General features: G+C 62.5%; 4 protein-coding genes across 19 annotated transcripts in view; 1 reads left to right on the top strand and 3 right to left on the bottom strand.

Annotated features, from left to right (window-relative positions):
- PC (pyruvate carboxylase) overlaps positions 1 to 12,734 on the top strand; it is a 111,669-nt gene extending 98,935 nt beyond the window's left edge. For all 6 annotated transcript variants that reach the window (XM_055267709.2, XM_063643368.1, XM_063643383.1 and 3 more), the window contains 11 exons: positions 7,847 to 7,991; positions 8,424 to 8,513; positions 8,600 to 8,821; positions 9,315 to 9,471; positions 9,980 to 10,220; positions 10,337 to 10,586; positions 10,796 to 11,040; positions 11,143 to 11,322; positions 11,400 to 11,648; positions 11,889 to 12,029; positions 12,112 to 12,734. In XM_055267709.2, the coding sequence (XP_055123684.1) occupies positions 7,847 to 7,991; positions 8,424 to 8,513; positions 8,600 to 8,821; positions 9,315 to 9,471; positions 9,980 to 10,220; positions 10,337 to 10,586; positions 10,796 to 11,040; positions 11,143 to 11,322; positions 11,400 to 11,648; positions 11,889 to 12,029; positions 12,112 to 12,360 (2,169 nt within the window). In that variant the 3' untranslated portion in view covers positions 12,361 to 12,734. The remainder of the gene's footprint in view (positions 1 to 7,846; positions 7,992 to 8,423; positions 8,514 to 8,599; positions 8,822 to 9,314; positions 9,472 to 9,979; positions 10,221 to 10,336; positions 10,587 to 10,795; positions 11,041 to 11,142; positions 11,323 to 11,399; positions 11,649 to 11,888; positions 12,030 to 12,111) is intronic.
- Positions 750 to 4,157, bottom strand: LRFN4 (leucine rich repeat and fibronectin type III domain containing 4). Of its 2 annotated transcripts, XM_055269691.2 has the most exons (3): positions 3,925 to 4,061; positions 2,128 to 3,486; positions 750 to 1,588 (listed from the first exon to the last, which is right to left on the bottom strand). In XM_055269691.2, the coding sequence occupies exons 2-3, from the start codon at positions 3,474 to 3,476 to the stop codon at positions 1,030 to 1,032; spliced, it is 1,908 nt and encodes a 635-aa protein (XP_055125666.1). In that variant the 5' UTR covers positions 3,477 to 3,486; positions 3,925 to 4,061; the 3' UTR covers positions 750 to 1,029. The 2 variants fall into 2 exon arrangements, with proteins under 2 accessions (XP_055125666.1, XP_055125622.1); XM_055269647.1 differs by having other exon boundaries at positions 2,128 to 4,157.
- A 1,968-nt stretch (positions 12,735 to 14,702) lies between the features above and the next one.
- Positions 14,703 to 17,809, bottom strand: RCE1 (Ras converting CAAX endopeptidase 1). Of its 2 annotated transcripts, XM_055269869.2 has the most exons (8): positions 17,592 to 17,809; positions 17,371 to 17,473; positions 17,193 to 17,276; positions 16,862 to 16,940; positions 16,189 to 16,356; positions 15,988 to 16,059; positions 15,664 to 15,726; positions 14,703 to 15,368 (listed from the first exon to the last, which is right to left on the bottom strand). In XM_055269869.2, exons 1-8 carry the CDS (start codon positions 17,774 to 17,776, stop codon positions 15,133 to 15,135), a joined length of 990 nt encoding a protein of 329 aa, XP_055125844.1. In that variant the 5' UTR covers positions 17,777 to 17,809; the 3' UTR covers positions 14,703 to 15,132. The 2 variants fall into 2 exon arrangements, with proteins under 2 accessions (XP_055125844.1, XP_063499931.1); XM_063643861.1 differs by lacking the exon at positions 15,664 to 15,726 and having other exon boundaries at positions 17,592 to 17,776.
- A 93-nt stretch (positions 17,810 to 17,902) lies between these two features.
- TOP6BL (TOP6B like initiator of meiotic double strand breaks) overlaps positions 17,903 to 18,559 on the bottom strand; it is a 105,470-nt gene continuing 104,813 nt past the window's right edge. For 8 of the 9 annotated variants that reach the window (XM_055269428.2, XM_063643574.1, XM_055269351.2 and 5 more), the window contains 2 exons: positions 18,158 to 18,378; positions 17,903 to 18,058 (listed from right to left, as the gene is read on the bottom strand). In XM_055269428.2, the coding sequence (XP_055125403.1) occupies positions 17,993 to 18,058; positions 18,158 to 18,378 (287 nt within the window). In that variant the 3' untranslated portion in view covers positions 17,903 to 17,992. Of the gene's footprint in view, positions 18,059 to 18,157; positions 18,379 to 18,559 lie in introns of those variants that run through there. The other variant, XM_055269506.2, reaches the window with a different exon arrangement.

Genomic DNA, 18,559 nt, shown 5'->3' with positions numbered 1-18,559 from the left:
GGGAGGCTGCCCGGGCCTGGCCAGGGGTCCTAGCAGAGAAAGCAGAGCAGGGCTCGTGCCCATCCGGCGGCCTCCCTGCAGCGAGGGAGGGTGAAGGCCGCCTTCCCAGGAAGGCCCAGAGCACATCTGAGCTGGGAGCTGCCGTCCTGCTCGGACCCACAGTTCTGACAGGAACCTTCCAGAGGATCACGGGCTGATGGCAGAGCAGTGGGGTTCCCTGCCCTTCTGTCCCTTTGGGATGGCGTTTTGCCAGTCCCCAAGATGCCCTGAGAGGTGGCAGACAGCTGTCAGCGCCGGGAGCCATGGAGACTTTTCACTGTGCACTTAGCCCAGGTCCCTTCTCCCAGAAGGGCTGTACCGCCCCCCACCTCCTCCTGTTGCTTAGTCCAGTCCTGTGTCCGCCCCGCAGACCCTGAGGCGCCACGGGGAAGGCGCTCACATGTGCTCCCCAGGCTTTACACTGGATACGGCATCCTGTCGCCACCTGGCAGGAAGGGGCGTTCTTTGCACTTACAGGCGAGGGGAGGCCGCCTGCCCAAGCCCATGCTCCTGCAGGTCAGGAGACACCAGGCACAGCCCTTGGCCATAGCCCTGGGCTGCCCCTGTGGACAGGAAGCCAGGAGGCCCCAGGCTGCTCTGGCTGCCCCCACCAGGCCCGGTAGACCCGCCCTTGTCTGTATGCCACCACCGGCCCGTGTCCCATCCTCACGTCTCAGGGGACCTAACCAGACAACACCAGAGACTAGCACTGAGGTGTCCCCAACAATTTTATTATAAATAAAACAAGACTCCCAATGGGTGGCTGTAGCCCCTGCCTTGGTGGCTGTGAGCACCTGTTGGAGGGGCCTGCCCCTTACCCTCGTCTGGAGGCCAGAACTGAGGAAAGGGCTCCCTGCCCCGCCAAGTACACAGGGGAGCCTGAGGTACCGAGAATAAAAGCCAGGGAGGGACTCCCAGGCCAGGCGTCCGCCCCGGGCCCTCTGCCCCACGCGGCTCATCCCTTGGAGCACACAGGAAGCTGCCCGTCCATCACACCACACTCTCTTCCAGCCGCTCGGCGCTGCCTCCCACGCCCCGGCACCCTGCCCCGAGCAGCCCCCCATGCACAGAGTGGCTCCGTCGGGCCCAGGCTCCTCCCAGGCGCCTGGCGTAACCGTAGCACCCGGCGTCTCCCAGGTCCAGGGAGCAGCTGCGCTGTGGCCGGGGCGGGGGGCTCCGCGGCGGGTGGGCCTTGGGTGTGGGGCTGGGGCCTCCATTGGTCTGGGACTGGACGTGGCTGAGCTTGAGGGGGAGGCGGCCATTCCCGGCCCCCCGGCCCCGAACCAGCAAGGCCACAGTGAAGACCAGTAAGGCAGCCACCAGCACACCCCCCACGGCCACAGTCAGGGTCCCGCCCAGCACGTGGGCCTGCAGGGCGTGGCACAGGGGCGAGGCCGGCAGCGTGGAGAAATGGGCACAGCCCAGCAGCCTGGTGGCCGTGAGGTCGGAGGGCCCAGCAGCCGGTGACAAGGCCAGCAGGCAGAGGTCATAGTCAGCGCCAGGGACCAGGTGCTTCAGCAGGAAGTGGTGGCTGGAGGCTGGGACGATCCTGCAGGCAAGGGCAGGTGGTCAGAGCCCGGGGCTGGGGTCTAGCCCCATCCTCACCTCCCCACTCCCGTGCTTCCAGCTGCAAACACCCTTGGTGGCCCCTGGGGCCACTTGGGCTCTTGTGTTCACTCAGGAAGGTGAACAGGCTCGAGTGTGTGGCTAGGAGATAGGTGTGTACACTGGCACAGGACCCAGGCAAGCGAGGGGTATGGGTGGGGGGATGGCACCAGCAGAGGCAGAAATAACGCGCGGGCGCGGGCCATGTGCTTCAGACAGACCCAACTGCCACCTGCTGCCGAGGAGGCCTGCACAGCTCAGTGACACCTGGGACATCTCATGGGGTGGGGTCCTCCTGCCGCCCCTTGAGCTCCAGCCCCCTCAGGCAGCCAGGCCAGGCCACTGCTCCTCCAAGAGTCCAGCAGCCATGGTCGGGGAGGGGGTGTCAGCCCCAGAGAGGAGGGGTGGAAGCAAAGCCTTGTGGGGAGCAGAGGGCAGAGGAAGGGCGCCGGAGTGAGCCGGGTGTGGGGCGCGCATCCTCACCGGTAGATGAGGGTCTCATCCTCGCTGCTGTTGTACTGGATTTGGAACATCCACACTGGGTCGGCTGGCCGCCCGGGACCCCAGCTCACCAGCCCTGAGGTGGCGGTCACCTCCGTCACCTGCACGGCTGGCTCAGACTCCAGCGTCCCCTCACCCTCAGCAGCAGTGCGAGCCGAGGCGGCGATGTCCGAGGGCCCAGGGCGGCCCCCCTCGGCACTGGTGTTCCCACCATGGGGCAAGGCCAGCACTCGCAGTTCTACTCGGGCCGTGGCCTCACCAGCAGGGTTGGTGGCGATGCAGGTGTAGCCCCCAGCGTCCCCAGCACCGGTCACCCCAATCTCTAAGGTCCCGTTGGGGAAAGCCCGGGCTCGGGAGGAGTTGCCAACCAACCGGTCGTCAGGACCCACCCAGTGCATGGTAGGCGCGGGGTCACCCAGGGCCCGGCACCGCAGCGTGGCCCGCTGGCCTTCCAGCACCCAGAGGCGCTGCGTGTGGCGGGCAATGAGGGGCGGCTCACAGGAGAACTCGCCCTCGGGCACTGCCCAGAAGTAGCGGCCGGCCAGGCCGGGCGGGGAGGCGCAGGTCTCCAGGTCATCCGGCCGCACCAGCCGCCGCAGCCATAGCAGCTCACAGTTGCAGTGCAGGGGGTTCCCGCTGAAGCTCAGCACCAGGGGGGCGGGAGAGGCCTCTGCATCACGCCCACGAGAGAAGAGCGGGTCCGGAGCCAGCGTGGCCAGGCGGTTGGAGGTGAGGTCCAGGCGGGAGAGCTGACCGAGCTGGGCGAAGGCGCCTGGGGGCAGTGCGTCAATGAGGTTATGGTCCAGGTTGAGGGTGTGCAGGGCAGGCATGGCGCCGATGCCGGCCCAGGGCACCTGCCGGAGGTTGTTGTAGGACAGGTCCAGGTCCTCCAGGCTCTCTAGGAAGTCGTCGAAGGCCCCCGGCGCGATGCGGCCCAGTTGGTTGCCGCTGAGGATGAGGTGCTGCAGGTTGACGGGGCCCCGAAGGCTGCCGGTGCCCAGCTCCACCAGCCTGTTGCCGTCAAGGTGGAGGGAACGCAGGCTCTCGAGGTCCCCAAAGGCGCGGGCCCCAATGCGGGTGATGGCATTGCGAGACAGTGTCAGGTCCACCAGCCCCGTCATGTTGCGGAAGTCAGGGGGCCCCAGGGCCTGGATGAAGTTGTCAGCCAGCCGCAGCTCCACTGTGCGCCGGTCCACGTTGGGCGGCACAAACAGCAGGCCTCGGTGGGCACAGAGGGTGCTGAGCGACTCGGACAGGTTCTGGCAGACGCAGGGCAGCGGGCAGGCGGCCGCTCCACTGGCCAGCAGCAGCAGCAGGAGCGGCGGGGCCATGGTGAGCGCCCTGTAGGAAAGGGCCACAGCCCAGGCACAGGTGGGGCTGGCGCAGGTGCCCGCTTGGGCCCAGGACAGTCCCAGAAGCCAGTTTCTGTGAGCCTGGCCCGGGGAGGGGCTGGGTCAGAGGCCCAAGAGGGCCGCCAGAGATGAGGGAAGATTGGGGCCTGCAGGGCCAGGCCCCCCAGAGCAAAGGTCACATTTCCTAAGCACTTAAGGGGGAGTCCAGGCGCTGGGGACAAGGTGAGGCATGAGGCAGGAAGCGGAGGAGGACCGAGAGCAGGGAGGGTCCCGGAACTTCCTTTCCCAGGCGTCCCCAGGAATCGCCGGCCCCCTCCCCCCTCCGCGCCATACCCTCCCCCGCCAGAGAAGGCGCCCCCCGAACCTCCCGTGGAGTCCGTGGCCCCTCCCTGGCCGGCCCCCGCGCTGCGCCCGGCGGCCCCCTCACCTGGTGTCCGTCGCTCAGGGGGCGCGGGCCGGCCTCCCTGCGAGCCCGGCCGGCCCCCGCCGACTCCTGGCCGCTCTCCCGCGGGGGCGAGGCCCGGGGATGACCGGCCGCCCGCCGCCCACCCTCGGGCCCATGGCGCTCGGGCCCGCGGCCCCGGCTCGCTCGGTTCCCGGCACCTTTTCCCGGCGCGGTTCGCGGTGGCGGCGGCGACAGGCGAGCGGGTGCGCGCCGGCGGTCGCGCGCGCCGCGGACACGCACGTGGAGGGCGGACGGGGAGGGGCGCGCGGGGATCCACCCGGGCCCGGGCCGGCTCCTGAGGTCACGGGGACACGCGACCGCTGCAGCGCCCACGGGTGGCGCCCAGTCACGCCCGAGGCCCGGGCCGGCGCGGGCCTGCCGCGCTGTCCCCCGGTGCTGCCGCAGCGCACTCACCCTGGCACAGGCGCGCGCGCCCCCGGCCACCCTGGCGCCCCGGCATTCTGCACCGCACGGGCGCCCGCCGCCGCGGCGCGAACCTCACTCTGCAGACAGCCAGACAAAGCGCCTGCTCGCGGGCCCCTTCACCATCTCCCGGAGACGGGAGTCTTTGTCACATGTCGCTGGGCACCCTCCCCAACACACCCACACATGCCCACACACCCACACGTCCCTGCACCCACGGGCAGGGCCGAGCGCAAACCCGCACTGTTGCTGGGACCCTTGCGTTCACAGACACACGCTGAAGGTCATAACCGTTCTGCATCACCGAGTCACGTGGAGAGTCCCCAACCGGCACGGGGTTCGGCCGAGGGGTGGCTGGGGCGGCGCCCCTGGCAGTGCTGCTGCGGGGTGGGGCCGAGAGGGCTCGGCCTCCGGGCAGGCGCCCCGCCCCCGCCGCCCCGCCCTGTCCCCGCTGCCTCTCCCTCCCTCCCCAGCTGCCCTCCCCGCCCCGCCGGCCAGGCGTTCCGGAGCCAACCGGCCTCCGCCTCGGGCCGGATTGGTCTGCGCGGCGCGGCTTCCTAACCGCCGGGGGCACGCAGTGGGAAGCTGTGCGTCCTCGCAGCGCCTGCGGCCCCTCCCTCCCGCTCTGTCGCCGCCGGGCCATTTCCCTGGAAGAGCGGCTCGGAACCAGCTCGGCTCAGAGAAAGGGCTCCCGGCGTGAGGTGGGGGAGGTTCCTTGCTTCCTGGTTGAGAAAGCTGGGGCTTGGGTGGCTCAGCGAGCCTGGTCTCCTTCCAGCTGTGCCCGCCACCACCAGTGGTCTGCCCAGTTGGGAAACAGAGGAAGTCACCACCTCCCCATGTCTCCTGGTCCTTAAGCCACCTAAACCTCAGCCATCCTCGTTCTCCCTCCAGCCCTGATCCTCATGGGCCAGGTGGCAGGAAACTCGAGGAAACCCAAGATTGGAATTCTGATCCTGCCGGCACAGCAGTGTAGTCCTGGGCACGTTACCTGACCACTGAAAACAACTTCCTCCTGTAGGCCCAGGAGAGATGGATGGTACATACTCAAGCATTTCCTAGGGGGAGAGGAGAGGCCAGCTGCAGCTTGTGAGGGGCTGACGGGCAGCCGGAAGCCATTCTATCACCACTCACTGGTCCTCAGCTGTGGCGTTTGTAAAATGAGGGGGATTCAGTCCTGGTGCAGGTCAACTCTGATGTGCAGTGGCACCAGCTATGTCTTTGTTCCTCTTCTCTCCATCAAAAATGTTTTCCACCGGGCACAGTGGCTCATTCCTGTAATCCCAGCAGTTTGGGAGGCCGAGGCGGGTGGATCACTTGAGGCCAGGAGTTCCAGACCAGCCTGGCCAAATGGCGAAACCCCGTCTCTATTAAAAAATACAAAAATTAGCCGGGCATGGTACTGCACGTCTGTAGGGATGAGGCATGAGAATCGCATGAACCAGGGAGCCAGAGGTTGCAGTGAGCTGAGATTGCGCCACTGCATTCCAGCCTGGGCGACACACTTTGTCTGCAAAAAAAAAAAGTTTTCATTCACTCTAAATATAGATGTTTACCAGCATCCATCATGGCCACCCAGTGCTGGAAGCTGGGTTCATCAGGAACCAGATGGGCCTGGTTCCTGCCCCCATAGAGCTTACAGTATGGAGGAGAGGATGGGCAACCCGACAATCACAAAGGGGAGACTCAGTGGGGACCCTCCACGTGACTCCGTGATGCAAAAACGGTTATGGCCTTCAGCGCGTGTGTGTGAACGCAAGGGTCCCAGCAACAGTTTGGGTTTGCGCTCAGTCCTGCCCATGTGGGTTCCTCAGGGGCCTGCTGGAAAGGTGAGCATCAGCTCTGCAGAGGGTGTGAGGACAGGGCGAAGGCCTCCAAGGGTCCTTTTCACCCTGTGCGCTCGGGGCTGTTTGGATGGTTTTATTAGCTGCCCGTCTTTTCCGGTGCCATGGCTTGGCCCAGCTGAAATGTCAGCATCTCTTAAGGAGAGGCAGGGGCGAGGCTCAGGGGCAGACAGGCACAGCACTGCTGGGGGGCCCCACTCTGTGGTGAGCACCTGACAGGCTGGTGGGGCAGGCACCTTTCCTATCCAGGCCTCCAGATTATAGCAGCCCAAGAGGAGAGGGCGAGCTCAGAGAGGTCCGGGTGGCCTTGAGTCCCTGTTGAAGGTGCCGACAGGGATCATGAATAAGTGACGCGTGGAGGTGTTTTCTCTGTGGTGGAAGCCAGAGCTGTCGCTACACGGCCACAGGCCATGCTTTCACAGGTCTTGGAGCACCTCTCACAGTGCTGGCCCGCATGTCCCCATGTGGCCGTTTAAGTCATACTCGCCCTGGCCCAGCCTCATGTTGTCACCCAGCCATTTAGTGAGTGGAACCGAGGGCCCTTCTTCACAAAGCGCACCGACACATGCCTCAGGCAGCACCCTGCCCCCAAGGGTTCCCAGGCAGACAAGCAGAGGATGAAGCTGACGGGTGCGCTTGCCCACAGCAGGTTCCTCAGGGGATTGCTGGAAAGGTGAGCATCAGCTCTACTGAGGGCGTGAGGACAGGGCGTAGGCCCTTGAGAAGTTCAGGGAGAGCTTCCCAGGCAGGTGCAGAGGTGTGGAGCGCGAGGCAAGTTTGATGTGGCTGGAGGTGGCCACAATGAGGAAGGCGGTGGAGGGTGTGGCCTGGAGATGGAGAAGAGGTCACAAGGTCCCAAAATGGCCGTGGTCGAATCCTCTGGCTTGACCAGTGACATGGGAGGAGTGGGTGATGAGGGTGATGGGATGCAGGTTTTGGTAACTGGGGGGACAGTGGGGCACCCACTGGGCACAGGAGGACTGGGTGCGCAGGCAGGAAGCTGGCCGTGGACTTGCTGAACTTACGCAAGGGGTGAACAAGGAAAGGCCCGGGAGGCAGTTGCACCTCTGGGTCTTGCCCCGGAGGCAGAGCCTGTCACTGGCACGGCAGCGCTGGGACGGGGCCTCCTGGGGAGTGTATGGTGTGTGAGGAGCTGGGGAGGAAGAGGACAGGAGAACAAGATGGCTTGGAAGCCCAGAGAACGAGCAGCAAGGCGGGAGCGTGCCCGCTGGACTCAGCTGGGAGGAGTGACTTAGTGAGGGTGCCAGAGTGTGGTCTGTTGCGGGCAAGGCCCTCTTTCGGGAAGCGTGGACGGGAGGCAAGGGTGACTGCTGTGGACCACGCTGCTAGAGGAAAGGCTGAGCCTGTTCTAGGCTGCGGGGAGGCAGGAGGGGGGACCTTCAGCACATGATTTGGTGTAAACAAGTATGGAGGGAGCAGGCCCAGCCCGTGACAGCTTAGGGGGCTCTGCCGGAGTGCGGGGAGGGCTGAGGGACGGGGAAGTGCCCCTCTGCAGGGAGGCCCAGAAGCTGTGCTGGCCCAGGGCAGCACCTTCAGCCTTTTCCCTTTCAGCCTTTTCTCCTCTCCCTTCCCTGTCTGTGCTGCATGGTGACGCCCTCCCACCCGCCTGTGTCCTACAGACCAACATCGCCTTCCTGCAGAATGTGCTCAACAACCAGCAGTTCCTGGCAGGCACCGTGGACACCCAGTTCATCGACGAGAACCCAGAGCTGTTCCAGCTGCGGCCTGCGCAGAACCGGGCCCAAAAGCTGTTGCACTACCTCGGTCTGGCCCAAGACTGCCCTGCCCTGCCCTGCCCTGCCTTGCCCTGCCTTGCCCTGCCCTGCCCTCCCCTCCCCTCCCCAATCCCTTGCTCCTACCTCCTTGCCACTCCCCATGACCAAAGAACTTCTTAGTGCCCCCTGCCCCTCACCCCTGCCCTCCTTCTGGCCCTGCATCCTCTTGTCCTGCACCCTCCCATTCACCACTCTCCTTGCTCCTGATCTGAGAGACCCCACCTTTCCATCCACGTGGCCCTCAAGAGGTCCCCACTGCCTGTACCCAGGAGGCCCTGGCTTTGGAGAGGACAGGGGCCAGCTGGAAGCCCGGGGATCCTGGAGGGATGTGTCCCTGTCCCTGAGCCCAGCCACTCTCACTGCTGCCCTCGACTCAGCCTCTGCCCAGCCCACCCTGACCCACTGCCCTCTTTCTCCCCAGGCCATGTCATGGTAAACGGCCCAACCACCCCGATTCCCGTCAAGGCCAGCCCCAGCCCCACGGACCCCATTGTCCCTGCAGTGCCCATAGGTAGGTGAGATCCATTCTGTCAACTCATGGGGTAGACGAGAGGTTGCCACCTGCAGGATGGGCACCAATGCCCCTGTCTACCCTAGGCCCGCCCCCGGCTGGTTTCAGAGACATCCTGCTGCGAGAGGGGCCTGAGGGCTTTGCTCGAGCTGTGCGGAACCACCCGGGGCTGCTGCTGATGGACACGACCTTCAGGGACGCCCACCAGTCACTGCTGGCCACTCGTGTGCGCACCCACGATCTCAAAAAGATCGCCCCCTATGTTGCCCACAACTTCAGCAAGCTCTTCAGCATGGAGAACTGGGGAGGTAGGCTGGCATGCTGCGCAGCACCTGGCAGGAATGGGGTGCCCACTCTGTGGCCAGTCCCAAAGGTTTAGGCCACTGGGGACAAGCTAGAGACGTTAACACGAAGAACACCAAAGAGGAAGGACTGAAGAAGGCACAGCGCCCTCTCCGGCCAGGCCTGGTGTTGGCACGAGGTTGCAGAGCTGAGACTAGGTGCATCCTGGGAGGCCCAGGGTCAGGAGGAGACACCTGCCTGTTAATTATAGCACAAAGACGTAGAGGAGAAGACGGGATTATAAAGGGGGCATAGAAGGGACACAAATGAGCCTGGTCTCCCCCTTGGAGATCAGACAAGGGAAGAATCTGTGAGGGTTGGAGCAGGGAACACAGGCACAGCAAGGATGAGCAGGACCTGGTATTGGGGCCAGAGGCTTGGGCTGCAGAGCTAGCTCCAAGGCCTGGTGGAGTTCCCCAGACACTCAGAGCTGATCTGGGCCTCTCGGTTCCTGTGCAGGAGCCACGTTTGATGTCGCCATGCGCTTCCTGTATGAGTGCCCCTGGCGGCGGCTGCAGGAGCTCCGAGAGCTCATCCCCAACATCCCTTTCCAGATGCTGCTGCGGGGGGCCAATGCTGTGGGCTACACCAATTACCCAGACAACGTGGTCTTCAAGTGAGCCTGGGGTGGGGTGGGCAGACACTACCTGGTGTGGCCTAGAGGGTACCGAGCCACATCGTGATGGCCTCTGTTCTCCACAGTCGGCCTGACACCAAGTCTCTCTGTGGCCACACGCAGCAGGGGCTGCTGTTTGGAAATAATCGAGAAGCGTAGAATTGGAGTTGCAGAAGCGGACAGGCTTCTAAATTACTCCCTCACTCCTGGGGCGGCAGAAGGCCTGAGACTTGCCTGGGTCACTCGGTGCAGGGCTGGGATTGGAACCCAGGCCTCAGGACTCCTTGCTCAGTGCCCTCTTCCACAGCCTGTCACTGGCCTAGCTGATCCTCCAGGGCCTGGTCCACACTTGTGTGGCCACCCTTCACCTGTGGATGCCACATCCCCTGCCAGGCCAGACCCTCAGATCTCATTCCCCAGGGGCAGTGGAGTGGGTCAGGAAGGAGCCAGGGAAGACTGTTCAGAGGGAGGTGGGGTGGGGCTCAGCCCTGGGCTCTCACCCTCGCAGGTTCTGTGAAGTGGCCAAAGAGAACGGCATGGATGTCTTCCGCGTGTTTGACTCCCTCAACTACTTGCCCAACATGCTGCTGGGCATGGAGGCGGCAGGAAGTGCCGGAGGCGTGGTGGAGGCTGCCATCTCATACACGGGCGACGTGGCCGACCCCAGCCGCACCAAGTACTCACTGCAGTACTACATGGGCTTGGCCGAAGAGCTGGTGCGAGCTGGCACCCACATCCTGTGCATCAAGGTGCCTGGGCCACTTGTCCATCTCGCCCTCTCTGCCCCAGCCATGTCCCTGCCACCCACAGGCACACATCCTGCCCCCTCTACCATCTCTCTCTCTCTCTCTCCCACTTCCCCCAGGACATGGCCGGGCTGCTGAAGCCTACAGCCTGCACCATGCTGGTCAGCTCCCTCCGGGACCGCTTCCCGGACCTCCCACTGCACATCCACACCCACGACACGTCAGGGGCAGGCGTGGCAGCCATGCTGGCCTGTGCCCAGGCTGGAGCTGATGTGGTGGATGTGGCAGCCGATTCCATGTCTGGGATGACTTCACAGCCCAGCATGGGGGCCCTGGTGGCCTGTACCAGAGGGACTCCCCTGGACACAGGTAGGAAGAACAGCAGCCCGTGGCCACACCCCTCTCAAAGCCGCAGCCACCACCAGTCCCAGTAGTGTTGGACCTGCCTAGGATCCAGATGCCCTGCTCTGGCCTTGCCGCCTTCTGTCACCTGAGTCAGACATGGGACCTGAGTTAGCCCTGGGTCCTGGACGAGTCACACATTTCTAAGGCCTCCTCTGACTCTGGCCTCCCTGCAGAGGTGCCCATGGAGCGCGTGTTTGACTACAGTGAGTACTGGGAGGGGGCTCGGGGACTGTACGCGGCCTTCGACTGCACGGCCACCATGAAGTCTGGCAACTCGGACGTGTATGAAAATGAGATCCCAGGGGGCCAGTACACCAACCTGCACTTCCAGGCCCACAGCATGGGGCTCGGCTCCAAGTTCAAGGAGGTCAAGAAGGCCTACGTGGAGGCCAACCAGATGCTGGGCGATCTCATCAAGGTGAGCCTGGCCCAGTGCTCCTACCTGACCCAGCCCTGCATGCACCTGCCGCTGGCCTCCTTGAGGTGCCTGGCACCCTAACCTCCAGGGCCTTCTCCTCAGGTGACACCCTCCTCCAAGATCGTGGGGGACCTGGCCCAGTTTATGGTGCAGAATGGATTGAGCCGGGCAGAGGCCGAAGCTCAGGCGGAAGAGCTGTCCTTCCCCCGCTCCGTGGTGGAGTTCCTGCAGGGCTACATCGGTGTTCCCCATGGGGGGTTCCCCGAACCCTTTCGCTCTAAGGTAGGGAAGGCCCAGCATGGTGTGAGGGTGGGGGCTGGATGCAGGACTTGGGACTGACCCTCCACTTTGTTCCCCAGGTACTGAAGGACCTGCCAAGGGTGGAGGGGCGGCCTGGAGCCTCCCTCCCTCCCCTGGATCTGCAGGCACTGGAGAAGGAGCTGGTAGACCGGCATGGGGAGGAGGTGACGCCGGAAGATGTGCTCTCAGCAGCTATGTACCCCGATGTGTTTGCCCACTTCAAGGACTTCACTGCCACCTTTGGCCCCCTGGATAGCCTGAATACTCGCCTCTTCCTGCAGGGGCCCAAGATCGCAGAGGAGTTTGAGGTCAGTGGCCCTGGCGCTTCTCCACACTCCACCCTGGCCCCCTGCCCCAGAGCTCTGGAGTTTAGCTTGGCTGTCACCCAGCCTTGAAAGCTTTGGGAGCAGAAAGGACCCTTGAGACCGGGAGCTAGGCCTTTAGGAACGAGGAGCCAAGGCCCAGTGTGGGGACTTCCTATGGCCAGGGCCAGGGGACTGCTCTTCCACCTTGGCGTCCAGCTCTGAGTCCACACATCCTCCCTGCAGGTGGAGCTGGAGCGGGGCAAGACGCTGCACATCAAAGCCCTGGCTGTGAGCGACCTGAACCGGGCCGGCCAGAGGCAGGTCTTCTTTGAGCTCAATGGGCAGCTGCGGTCCATCTTGGTCAAGGACACCCAGGCCATGAAGGTATTGTCTCCCCCAGGGCCAGCCGGGCAGTGGGGATTCGCTGGGCCCAGGATCTCATGTCCCCTCTGCCCTGTGTCTTCAGGAGATGCACTTCCACCCCAAGGCTCTGAAGGACGTGAAGGGCCAGATCGGGGCGCCCATGCCTGGGAAGGTGATAGACATCAAAGTGGCGGCAGGGGCCAAGGTGGCCAAGGGCCAGCCCCTGTGTGTGCTCAGTGCCATGAAGATGGAGACTGTGGTGACCTCACCCATGGAGGGTACTGTCCGCAAGGTTCACGTGACCAAGGACATGACACTGGAAGGTGACGACCTCATCCTGGAGATTGAGTGATCTTGCCCCAGACCGGCAGCCTGGCCATCCCCAAGCCTTCAACAGAAGCTGTGCTGCCACGGCAGGCCCAGGCCAGCCAGTGCCCGAGGCCAGGAAGTCCGGGCCATGGACGTCCTGTCCACAGCCAGACAGGAGAGACACCGCCTGCAGCGGCTTATTCCTTTCAGCCATCGTCCTTTCCTCCGGCGGACAGCTGCTCACATGTTCATCTCTTGCCAAATAAGGGTCTCCTCCTCACTGGAGACTACAAGTGGTGGGTCAGGTGGTCCTAGGACCTGGGGGAGGTTTAGGGGTACTGTCTCCTGGGGGAAGGGGAGATCTAAGATGTCCCAGGCCCCGGGAAGTTTGCTCAATAAAGCTGGCTTTCCCCTGCCCTCCATGCTGGATCCTGTGCAGCCCCCAGCCTGCACCACCTGGCAGTGGGGGGCTGCCATTCAAGCTCCCCATGGGTGGGCAGGTCAGTTGTGTCGTCCTCCTCAGAGGGTAGTGAGAGGATGACCATCGTGGCCCTGTTTTAAGTCACTATTGGGTGCCTGCTGTGTATACTCCCCAAACAGGACTAGTAGTACTGAACTTGCTTGAGGGGTGGGGCCTGTTCTAAGTATTTAACACCTATTAACACAGGGAATTAACCTTCATCCTCTTATGGACACAGAAATCAAGTCACAGGAAGATTAAATAATTTGTCCAGGACTCCACAAGTAGTAAGAGAGAGAGATGAAACCCAGGCCGTTGGCAGACTCGCCTCCCAGCCCCGCTGCTTTATTTTCTAAAACCCAAGGCCAGCGTCCCACCTCAGTTAGCAGGTAAATGCAAGCAGGTACCACCTTCTGGGCAGTGGGGGAGACCATCGGGCACAGTCTTGTGTGTGCTCTGGATGTGAGAATGTTGGCGGGAGGTGATGGGGAGCACCAGGTCCAGGGTCTCAGGTTCTAACCCTGCCACTCCCCATGACCACTCCTCCAGAGTCCTGCTCAGTTCCCTTTCCTGCAGCAGGGACATGAACCCTGCCTGCACCGCTGCCCTCCTGCCCACAGGTAGGGGGAGGATGGTGAAGGGAGCAGGAGGCTGGGCAGTTCCTGAGATGGAGGGGTGGGTGTGGGGAGGCAGATGCAGGAAATCAGCCTCTGGACAGGAAGCACCCAGCAGGCCTCTGCCCAGTGCTCCCAGTGCCAGTCCAACCTCTGGGATGGGCAAGTCACAGTGGGCTTGAGCCTCTTCCCTTCTGGACCGCCAGGTCCTAGATGTACCCCAGGAGGCAGGTGACTGCGATGCTGCCCCTTCCATCTGGGTGGATGTCGTTGTCACGGCCAGCCTGCAGGCATCGTAGGGGAGTGACTGCACATCCTTTTCTTTCCCTCAGTGGCCAGCCTCAGAGAAGGGACCTTGGGACAACCTCCTTGATCAGGGAATGGGACCTAAAGGGCTAATATTCTCCGCCCACCCCGCCCCCGGAGATGGAGTGTCGCTCTGTCGCCCAGGCTGGAGTACAGTGGTGTGATCTTGGCTCACTGGAATCTCTGCCTCCTGGGTTCAAGTGATTCTCCTGCCTTAGCCTCCTGCCACCACGCCCAGCTAAGTAAGTTTTTGTATTTTTAGTAGAGATGGGGTTTCACCATGTTGGTCAGGCTGGTCTTGGACTCCTGACCTCAAGTAATCCAGGGCTAATATTCTTTCAAGAATCTAATTTTAAAAGGGCACAGGCAGGGAAATGAGAGCCCTTCCAAAAATGATGGAGAGCAGGCAGAACACTTGCAGGTGCCGAGAAGAACCCTGGAGTCACTGTGTTGCTTGGCAAAGTCCCTGCTGCCCTCAGGGCTGCAGCCTGTATTCTGGGTTCCTCTGGGGCAGAGGCCAGAGGTGGAGAGAACCAGAAAAGCCTCTACTTCTGGTGACCCAGGGACCTATTTCCTCTTGTGAAAAACAAGCCTGGCAGACTGTGGAGGTCCTGGCAGAGGCTTCAGGCCAATCATCTTCCCCTCAGAGGAGACATGTCGGAGGCTCCATCACTGAGGTCAGGGCCAGGGCCATGGTTCCCACTCCCTGACCCGTGAGCCAAGGCACAGGCCCCAGGATGAGCTGGGCTCATACCTGGCACCCGCAGTCTCGGAGCCAACCACAGTAGGACTTTGGGGCATGGCTCAGGAAGGAGGAAGCCACAGGCTCCCCGCAACCAGAGCTCCCAGCCCATCCTGTACTCCAGGGAACTACCCGCCGGGATGCACCGCCCACATGTCAGTGTTCAAGGTAGCTGGGACAGGTGGTGGGCACACTCCCAAGAGCTGCCTAGAGTCTTCACACAAGATCCCAAATAGACCGATTCCCAAAGGTCCAAGGCCATGTTACCCAAGTTAAATCTCTTTAATATCCCAATACAAAGTCCTGATGCAAAAAGGCAATGAGAAAACCCAGGAAGTTGGGGGGTGGGAGTGGGGAGAGGTTTTATAAATAAAAAACCCCGAGCAGCTTTTCAGAGGCAGAGGAGCTAAGAGAAGCAGCAGTCCAAAGTGAGGAAGGGAGTGTGTGGCTCCTGGGACCTGCCCCTTGTCCCCTCACTCACAGCTGCTCGTAAACACCCCTTTCGAAAGGGGCTGCACCCTTTGGATATCTGCTTCTTTCTCTTGGTCCCTGGGATGCAACTAGCTCTGGCTTCAATCCCCTACAAAAATTCCTGAGATCTCGGGGACCCCAGCCAGCCCTTCCCCTGCAGTACCCCTTGGTGGGGAGGGCTGGGGAGCCGGTGAGAGTTCATAGTGTATCCAGGAGCATAGGTCAGGAGCACAGGGGAGCCTCTGAGTCCCCTGCCCGCTCCAAAAGCACACAAAGGGGAAGGCTGCCGTAGAGCCTGGGGTCCGTAAGGGGCTGGAGCAGAAGCAAGAAGAGTCCCACACCCAGGGCATAGCCTGCCAGCAGGGGCCGCCTCTGCGGGTGCTCCAAGGCCGCGCAAACAGCTGGGAAACCCATGTAATTGCAGAAGGAATGGCAGAGAACTGGCCCGATCAGGTGTCCTGGGGAAAAGAGACAGCAGCTCAGGGAGCAGCCCTACCACCTCCTCTGGCCCTTCCAGGGCTAGTGACCCTCATCCCCTGAAACAGGAGATCAAGATCCCACTACCCCAGCCGTCCACCCACACACCACGGCCTCTGCTCCTTTCCACCTCTCAGACCTCACCAGGCTGAGGGCCCTGGCTCAGACTGTCTCAAGGACTGGAGTAGAAGAACTTGTTCCTAGAACAAACAGTATTCCCATTCTCCCACCCGCTCCTGTGGGCCCCCAGGGACCCCTGAGGGACTGAGGACCAACCTGTGCGGATGAAGAGGAAAGCAGTGTAGGCACCGAAGACAGCTGTGTAGGAGAACTGGAACGCTGGAGACGGGGAGGCCGCGAGTGACCACACCTGCACGCCCTTCCTGCCCCCGCACTACACACCCATCAGCCAGAGACTGACCATCCCCTCCCCCCGGGGCAGTAGCTGCCTGCCCCACCACCTACAGCTGTCCTGCACCCCAACTCCCACGGTCAGTGGCCTCTTCAATACTGTAGCCCTCAGTTCCCAATTCCTTCTCTAGAGTGGCCATTAGCGACATCATCATACACCCTAACCCAGGCCAGCTAGCCAGGACTCACCAGCAGACAAGAAGATGTTCCCCACGCTGCTCTGGCGGAAACGCAGCTGCTCAATAATATGGTGAAAATGGGCTGGGAAAAAGGTGACAATCACATCACAGTCATTCCTCCCAGTCTCCCTTCTAGGACTGCCCCTCGCCTCAATCCCCCTTCTGAGCGCTCATGCTGAGAACACACCAGGACCAATCTGGCCAGACTCACCAACTCCAAAGAAGAGCGGGCAGGTGAACACAGCAGGGCCCAGACCCATGCACGGTGCTAACATGGGCAGCATACAGGCTCGGAACACCAGCTCCTCTGTCAGCGGGGCAATCACTTGGTTCCGCAGCCAACGCATGTCTGTGAGGCAGCGGGCCCAGGAGCGGGGGGCTGCAGAGGGAATTCAGGACAAGCTGTGAGTGACGGGCTATCGGACAATGAGACCCCAGAGGCTCCAAGGGCTCCTCTCCCACAACTTTACCCTGGCCAAACTCAGGTTAGGCATCAATACTCCTGAGGACGGGGTTGTGGACCCAACATAAACCCAATGTCTTGAGATGACCTGAAGGGAAGGCATTAGCTGAGGCAGGGCATCCTGGAAATAAACTCTGGAGACACCAAAATTTAACCAAGACCAGCTCCAGTTGGGGAAGGAGGGGACAGTGCTCTCTGATCCACACCAAATACTGCTGGGGGTTCCCAGGGAACTCCTTAGACGCTGGGAATCAACCCTTAGAGGCCACCTAGCTCTATGTTTCCATTTTACTGATGAGAAAACACACCCAGAAAGATGACATTTCACGTATCTAGATCACACCCTGAGCCCGCTGACTCCCTGCCCCATTGTCCTGGACTGCCTGTGCCTACTTTTTTCCCTTCAGCCTTTAAGACTCACCCAGGACAACCTTCAGCCCATCTGCCAGGTCACAAGGGCAATCCATAGAGAGCTGCATCAGTGGGCCCAGGAAAAGAATCTGAGGGCAAGAAAACACTTTCACCACAACCCACCGCTTTTGCCCAGACCTTTGCCCATGCTCCCTGAGACTCCAAGCTTGAAAGCCTCTCAGCCACGATTTCCAGACCATGCATACCGGAAGACCCTGGGGCCATCTCAAAAGTCCTGTCTCCCATCAGCCAAAAATCGAATACAATCAAGAGGAGTCCAAGGCACTGCGCATCAGGCTGATAACAAAGACCAGAAGAAAAAATACAGCAGGAACACTCACCATGGTCAGCAACAGGGGCAGCAGCGCCGCTGGGAAAATGCCTTCCAGCCTGAAGCCCATCAGGGAGAGCAGGGATGTGCCTGGCTGAGCCACAGGAAAGGGGGCATCAGTTTTGCTTCCTCCCCCAAAGATCTCTGAGCTCTCGCCCCCGTTGCCCTTTGCCCCGCCTCCTTCGCACCTGGATGCCTGTGAGTTCCCTCCAGAGCAGCACGCACAGGGGTGAGAGACTGGACACCACCAGGACGCTGGTGAAGCGCCGCTTGATGACGGCGGGATGGTCCCTACGGAGGGGACAGTAAGTTCAGGGGGCCCGCGGCTGCCCGTGAGCACGGCCCCGCCCCCGGCTCGCCCAAGCTCCGCCCGCAGGGCGCGGGTTCCGGCCGCGCGCAGCCCCCGCACCTGGGCAATTCGCTCTTCCAGACGTAGAGGCTGCCCACGTAGGAGCAGGCGAGGCTGAGGCAGGAGAACACCGACACCCAGCAGCACAGACCGGGGCCCGGGCCGCCCAGCGCCGCCGACTCGGGCGGCCGTTCGGGCCGCGACACCGACAGCAGTCGCAGCCCATCCCCGCCCAGCGCCGCCATTGCGCCCTGACCCGCGGCGCGCACCAGTGACGCAGTCCCAGGGAGGTGTGGGTGACGTCAGGTCGCGGTGCGGCTCCAGGCCCCGCCCCGCCCGGGCCCGACGCGGAAGCAGACGCGGAAGCGGACTTGGTGAGCGCGGGGCAGCTTTATTAAACCACGGGACAGCGGCTGTCCGCAGCCTCCGGATCGGTGGGCACTTGCGGAAGGGGATCCGGCTTAGGGCCCAGGGCTGGGACTCAGCCACTCTGACAGTTTGGAGACCTCCTGCAGCCACAGCACGTCCTGAGGGAACAAGGGGGCCCGAGGTGAAGACACCTCAGCAGCGGCTCGTGGCCCTCACCTCCTGCTGAGCCCTTCCCTGCGCGGCCCTCGCCCAGTTACCTCCAGGCGGCTCCCGAGGCTCGCCCTGTCCGGTGCCAGAGCCCTGCCGTGAGCCTCGCGGGCCTCCCTTCCGCTAGAAGTGAGGGGGGCCGCGGTGGCCTCCGGGCGGCGCGGGGTGGCCTCTGACGGGCTCGGGGCCCTGGCGGAGCGCAGAGCTGGCATCTCCTCCATGCGGAGGCTGCCCCTCTTGAGCCTCTTGTTTTCTGCTTGCCCGCTGGTATCTAGGAGAAAACAAGCCTCCTTCATCTTACTTTCATGGCCCTGTGCTAGGAGGACTCTTGGGCAAGGGGAAGCCTGGGAGAAGGGGCGCCGAGGGGCTCTTCCCACCGCATCCCTGTTAGCAGGTCCCATTCACACCAAAACCCTGCAGCTGTGGGCGCTTCTGGAGCAGCCCGAGGCCGC

This window comes from Symphalangus syndactylus, chromosome 1 (assembly GCF_028878055.3).
Source record: "Symphalangus syndactylus isolate Jambi chromosome 1, NHGRI_mSymSyn1-v2.1_pri, whole genome shotgun sequence".
Taxonomy (NCBI): domain Eukaryota; kingdom Metazoa; phylum Chordata; class Mammalia; order Primates; family Hylobatidae; genus Symphalangus; species Symphalangus syndactylus.
The sequence above is the reverse complement of the archived record's forward strand: the minus strand, read 5'-3'. Positions and strand labels throughout refer to the sequence as shown.

What these genes read in the sequence shown, in the direction of transcription:
- RCE1 (XM_055269869.2), bottom strand. Translation starts at nt 17,776, where the DNA reads ATGGCGGCGCTGGGCGGGGATGGGCTGCGACTGCTGTCGGTGTCGCGG. An exon ending in CCCGCTCTTCTTTGGAGTTG is followed by an intron (nt 16,060 to 16,188) that starts GTGAGTCTGGCC and finishes CCTTTTTCCCAG; the next exon opens with CCCATTTTCACCATATTATT. An exon ending in GAACATCTTCTTGTCTGCTG is followed by an intron (nt 15,727 to 15,987) that starts GTGAGTCCTGGC and finishes CCCCGTCTCCAG; the next exon opens with CGTTCCAGTTCTCCTACACA.
- LRFN4 (XM_055269647.1), bottom strand. Translation starts at nt 3,476, where the DNA reads ATGGCCCCGCCGCTCCTGCTGCTGCTGCTGGCCAGTGGAGCGGCCGCC. An exon ending in GATGAGACCCTCATCTACCG is followed by an intron (nt 1,589 to 2,127) that starts GTGAGGATGCGC and finishes CCTTGCCTGCAG; the next exon opens with GATCGTCCCAGCCTCCAGCC.